At 39.4% G+C, this 6160-nt stretch overlaps 1 protein-coding gene across 1 annotated transcript; it reads left to right on the top strand.

Moving 5' to 3' along the window:
- The first annotated feature begins 853 nt into the window (after nucleotides 1-853).
- LOC143509844 (apelin receptor B-like) lies at nucleotides 854-4456 on the top strand. Its single transcript, XM_076998645.1, has 2 exons — nucleotides 854-939; nucleotides 2718-4456. Exon 2 carries the CDS (start codon nucleotides 2748-2750, stop codon nucleotides 3654-3656), a length of 909 nt encoding a protein of 302 aa, XP_076854760.1. The 5' UTR covers nucleotides 854-939; nucleotides 2718-2747; the 3' UTR covers nucleotides 3657-4456.
- The last annotated feature ends 1704 nt before the right edge of the window (nucleotides 4457-6160 follow it).

The raw sequence follows: 6160 nt of genomic DNA, 5'->3' as shown, positions 1-6160 counted from the left end.
GCCGAACAAGTGGTTGCTTCATTGCTGGACATGCTAGCATTTGTGATCTGCTTCTGAATTCTGGTTTACTTCACCCGTTGTCATCACTGATTCAGCCGGCGTTCTTTAGCAGCTACAGGACGACGAGGCTGGTGAGGGGAGTCGTGGTGGCGTTCTGCGTGTACTTGGTGCTGGTTACAGCTGACGATGTCCTAATTATCACCACAGTGTTGCACAACAATGACAGTCTGTTGAAAATTGCACTACATGGAGGAAAAATAGCAGGATCTGTGATATTTATAATCAGCTGTGTACATCCTTATCTGGACACATTCTCTCTCAAGGAACAGACCTCGTAGATCAGCCAGTGCACAAATGTGAGTGTAACTTTCTCTGATAGGTATTGCATATTTAAACATAAGAATGGTACATTTAATCTTGACAACTTATTCGATTTGAAGGTGGATATACTTTGCTAACACAGCTACGCTTGATCTGTATGGCGTCTTAGATTTGACCTGATTCTTTTAGTGTTTGTCAAAAGGCATCATTAGAGACTTAAAAAAAGACTTTTTGCAAGATTTGAACAACCAATTTCTCAGCAGTCTCCAAAGAAGAGTTAGAATGGCAATATATGTGTGTTGGTGCTGTCTGTGTGTGTGTGTTTGAGTGTTTCGGGTCCCAGTCCTGTCTACGTGGGGTGTCACACCACACCTACCATGCCTAATTTCTGTGTGTTTTAAGGTCAACACTGGAACTGATGCATATTTTACTTCCTTTATGTGAGGTAGTTCTTGGTTTGAGACTGAAATATTATGAGCAGGGCATGATTTCATCAGTTTGCATTTGATTGGATTGTGAACAGAACCTGTGACAACTTTCAAATCTAGAAGTCAGATTCAGATGCTGGACTATATGATGAAGAATGATGAATCTGTATTACACATGCCTAGATGAATGGTGAGTAATGAGGTGGGGAATATTACTTTGATTTCATAACATTGTAAAAGGGCGTCTGTATACAAAAGTAGTAATACTAAACAGGTATGAATAGAGTGTGTGGGGATGGCTTCACAATGCATTAAAACCAAGCAAAGATTTCTAATCAAATGAGTGTGATTTCGTTTGCACTGGTTTGTGCTGACCCAAAATAGCTTGTGCTTATTTTACTCTTAGATGTTAAATTTGTGTTGACATCACTCTCAGCCAGGATTATATCTGGGTATCTGTTGAAAACACAGTTTGTGCTAGCCGTCCCCCAGATCGATAGTCTGCGTCTGAGTGCATCATGATGGTTGGATATTTCTGGAGGATCACTCCGTTTGGCTGTGACACAGACACATCTAAAAACCGACACAGCTGTCCAGACTTCAGCACAACACTACTATACCACTGCATCATCATTGGTGTGTTGAGATTGGCGGTCAGTGACAGGCCTGTGGTCAGAAACTGACCAGTGGTGAACAGGTACCTTCATTACCTCTGGCAGGTTATAGTGCAGGTTCATAATGGACTGGTAGCACATTATTTTAATGAGCACTCATGGGTTATGTGTGCGTTTGGATTAGCCACGCCTCCCTCATTTGGATTAGCCACGCCTCCCTCATTTGGTGCGTTTGGATTAGCCACGCCTCCCTCATTTGGTGCGTTTGGATTAGCCACGCCTCCCTCATTTGTTGTGTTTGGATTAGCCACGCCTCCCTCATTTGGTGTGTTTGGATTAGCCACGCCTCCCTCATTTGGTGCGTTTGGATTAGCCACGCCTCCCTCATTTGGTGCGTGTTCAACGTCATCACCCTCACCACCTGGGGCTTATAATGTTATTATAATGTTTATTATTATTATAATGTTATAATGTTATTAGAATTATTGTACCGTTATATTTTGCCTCATTTAAGCACTGTTGAGTTTGATAACTGTTGTCGGTCATAGTTTTTTTCATCTTCACCAAATATTTCAGTTGGAGACTAAAGATTGATTCCTTTTCTGCACGTTCTTAGCCAGTGCCAAAACTATTTGCATGAAGATGAGGCTCCTGATATCAGTATGTTGCATATGTGTCTATTCAGACATTAGTGAACCACTCAGTACAGCCATGTTTGCGTATGCAAACCTTCACTAGCACGCACAAGCTAGCAGTGTTTTCTTAGCTCACATCTGTCATCACGTTCATTTCAGGTATTTTAATTCTACAGTTTTCACACACAGAATATGCTCTGTGATATCTACTACAGTGTGAATTCAATTTGATATTTTAGCAATAATGACTATATAAAATTACTTCTCAGTCTTTCTATTACAATACAACCTGAAAATGCAGGAAATTTAAATTCAGTATTAAAAATTTGAAATAAATAGCTTCTATAGTCTACACCAGCTCTCGTAAATCTATATGGAATAGAATCAAAAGGTAAAAGTGTTCGTTGATTAATTATTTAGTACTTTGTTTTTCAGACATTTTAGATCTTACATTACAACAAAGCTTTATTTTCACTTTAGGCACATACAAACAGGAAATGTAGGTTTATTTTAATTGTCATTTCAACTTATGATTATATTCCTACAATCGTAACCATGCAGTAGATATAAAGTGATCTATAGGTTCATTGCCCTTTTTATTACTTTTCACCCTCTTTTCAATTCTGCATATGCAAATATCTTCCTGTGAAGTACACAAATACCTTTCCTGTTTACACATGTATCACCACTAAAACATGTGTTTACCTTTTGATCTCCAGGTTTTCACCCAGTAGCCACATCAGGAAAACATGCAGCCAGTAAATTGCTCCAATATTTCGCTGCCTATTCAGGTATTGCCAGAATACACAGCCGCCAGTGCAGTGTTGGGGCTGTGCTTTGCGTTGGGGGTTCCTGGGAACATTGCTGTGCTGGTTGCCCTCCTCTGGTACGTGAGGGCGGATCACTTCACCCCGAGGCTGATGATGAGTCTGGCTGTGTCGGATCTACTGACTCTGCTTCCTCTGCCTGTCTGGATCTGGGCTCTTCTGAACGGCTGGGTCTTTGGATCTGTTGCATGCAAGATCTTCTGCTATGTGATCTACTGGTGCCTCTACAGTAGCATCCTGTGTGTGACGTTGCTGAGTCTGCAGAGATACATGCAGGTGCTGCATTCTCACAAATGGGCTACACTTGGAGTAAGAGGACAGAATGGACTTTTGTGTGGGACATGGCTGGTGAGTGGGGTGTTGTCTTCATATAGTTTAGTTCAGCGTGTAGCTGGATGTGATCAATATGAGATACAGAGCTGTTTGCAGCTATTTCAGAGCGACACAGAGCAAGTGGCCACATCCGTCTGGGAAATCCTGGTGCTGGTGATCTGCTTCTCCACGCTGGTTTATTTCTACGTTCGTCTTCACCGCGGGGTTAATCAGTCACCATTCTTCAGCAGCAACAGAATGACGACGTTGCTAACCAGAATTGTGGTGGTTTTCTTCATCTTCTGCAGTCCAATTCCCATTTGCAATGTATTAGTCATCGTTGCTGTGTTAAGAAAGAGTAACAGTCTGCTGATCATTGCAAACCAGGGTAGTGAGATTGCTAGAGCAATGTTGTTTGTCAACAGCTGTGTGAATCCTTTACTGTACACCTTCTCTTTTAGAGAACTAAAGCGTCATAGTCCTGAACATGTAGATCAGGTGGTACAGATTGGTGCGTGATGGGATGTGAACATTTGCTTTTGATTTAGATTGATTAGGGGCTGGTCAGTCTGTTTTTTCCGTTTCCTCTTCTCCATCCTGGATTGACCTGGAAAGATGAACATTATTCTTTACTCTGATATCCATTCATAATCCTTCACGCAACTTCTTAGTGTCTTATTTTATCAGAAGAGGCACAAAATTAAAAACTAATTCTGAAAGAGAAAGAGAGTAGCCTAGAGAGACTTGTGAATTGTCAGCCACAAGAGGTCGTGATGATGCTAGCTCCATTAGGGATTTGGACCCATACGATTGTAAAGCTGCTTTGTGACAACGTGTGTTGTGAAAAGCGCTATATAAATAAATTTGACTTTGACTTTGACTTGTGTATATCACCTGGTAATCCTTAGATACGCCCTCCTTGTGGTGTATATTACATCTTAATGGTGTTGGTTTATTTTGTTGAATGTTTGTAATGTAATGTTTGCTTTGTCTTGATCTGAGGGTGTTTTACTCACTGCTAGAGTCTAGTTCTTGCTCTCTAGTGTGGCACTGGTAGAAATTCAGATCTTGTATTAGACATTTTGCTTGTGAGCTTCTGGCTTGTTTGCCAGTTGGGGTAAAAGCGCCTGACACAGGAATAGATGTAAACGTATATAAATGTGATAAATCTGTTCATTCAGAATGCTTGTTATCCTGATTGTTTAAATCACTAGAATGTAAGTGTGCTGAAACTGAATATAAATCACATGCACATGTCCTACTATGATACTCAGACAGTAATGAATCAAGTTTAAATGGTTGGTGTGAATCCCTGTTATATAAATGTTTCATTTTTATCATTTTTATTAATTTCTTACACTTTGGTAACATTATTCATATTTTATTTTATTTTATTGCTAAATGTCTCAATAAATTATTTTTCTACAGTTCCACAGATCCACTGGTTTAAATAAGTATATCCAAGCTTTGATGAGTACTTTCCTTAGTCTATGTTTCTGGATTTAGTCATATTTATGCAGTGTCTGTTTCTCCAAATGTCATAGACATGATTGCCTTCAGTATCTGTGTTAGTTGTGCAATTGAAACTGAGCAGCAGGGCTGACATGGACCAGGGGGACACTGGTGATGTCCATGCGGAGTGAATGATCTGGTGTTCTAGTTATGCACACCAGAGAGAACCACAGACTGTGGCAATATGTGTTACTGACTTTTCGCCTGCGTCCTTTTACTATTTAACGCCATTATTACCACAGTATGTTCATTTGTTAATGAAAAGGGCTCTTCTCTTATTTCTGGAATCTGCAGGGTCCCTATCATCACTCTTCCTCCTTTATGTTCAGGGAGGTTATTTATCACATTTTTTATTGAGAGTGCTGGCCTTTAAACCAGATGTGCTCTCTGCAAAAATGCAAATAAATGTCTAAAGAGATAATAGTTATGCATATGGTCAAAGATTAGTGACTTTCAGTGTTCTGTATGCAAATCTGCACTCAGCATAGCGTGGCTACGATAGTTATGAATCAGAGTTATTCAGAGTTACATCAGTTATGTAATGGGTGAATGTGTATATGTTCACATGAATGTGTATATGTTCACATGACTCTATTTATTTTCATCCTATATTGGTCAGTGACACCATATTGGTCAGTGACACCATATCACCAGCAGCTACATCCGCTTATTAAAATAATTACCAACGTTTTTCCCTCAAACAATGGAAGAGTTGCCTTCTTACTGAAAAGGGAAGTCTCTCTTCCACTCTGTTCACCAAAACCACAGACTGAAACTCTATCCCATGTCACTCAGAAGAGATTGAGATTCTCCTATCTCACCGGACTTAAAATAATTTGTGAGGGTAAGGACTGATGTTCTAATGTAAAGAGAGGAACTAGAAGCAGAATTGGATTGTGTGCGCAGAAGTAATGGTATTAAAACTAATCTAAAATCCAGGAGGTGTGTTTTCTCTTCCCTGTGCTTTAAGGAGGACTACCATCACCCTTTGATGTTGGGTCTGGCAGATCACCGGACTTGGTAACCCCTGTCATTAGATCTGGGTTCTTCACATTGGCTGGGTCTAGTTACCTGTTCACATTTATAAAATGTTTTAATGTCATTTAAGTGTTAAACACAGTGTGCTGATATAGAGTCTGCTATATGGCATCATTAAATTCTAATTAATTATAGTAATATAATGTATTGCAAATTAAAGGTCCTGTTGCTCACATAGAGCACATTGAGCAAATGTTATGACTTCAAGGTCTAGGGATTAACAAAAGTGATACGACCTCAAAGTTAAATCAAATCATACAGAAAAAAGAGAAAAAGATTAACATTAGAGCTACCACCAGACCAAGACACCACATTTATTAAGATTTATTATTAAAATTAATTGTTAAGATTAATTATTATGATTAATTACTAAGATTTATTTATTCTGTGGCATATGCAGAATTGTAACTGGTAACTAACATTGCTCCTGACTTGTGTGTCATAAATCTAATACAGAAAATAAAGCCACCTGC

Source organism: Brachyhypopomus gauderio, chromosome 3, assembly GCF_052324685.1.
Source record: "Brachyhypopomus gauderio isolate BG-103 chromosome 3, BGAUD_0.2, whole genome shotgun sequence".
Taxonomy (NCBI): Eukaryota; Metazoa; Chordata; class Actinopteri; order Gymnotiformes; family Hypopomidae; genus Brachyhypopomus; species Brachyhypopomus gauderio.
The sequence above is the reverse complement of the archived record's forward strand: the minus strand, read 5'-3'. Positions and strand labels throughout refer to the sequence as shown.

What these genes read in the sequence shown, in the direction of transcription:
- LOC143509844 (XM_076998645.1), top strand. Translation starts at nt 2,748, where the DNA reads ATGCAGCCAGTAAATTGCTCCAATATTTCGCTGCCTATTCAGGTATTG.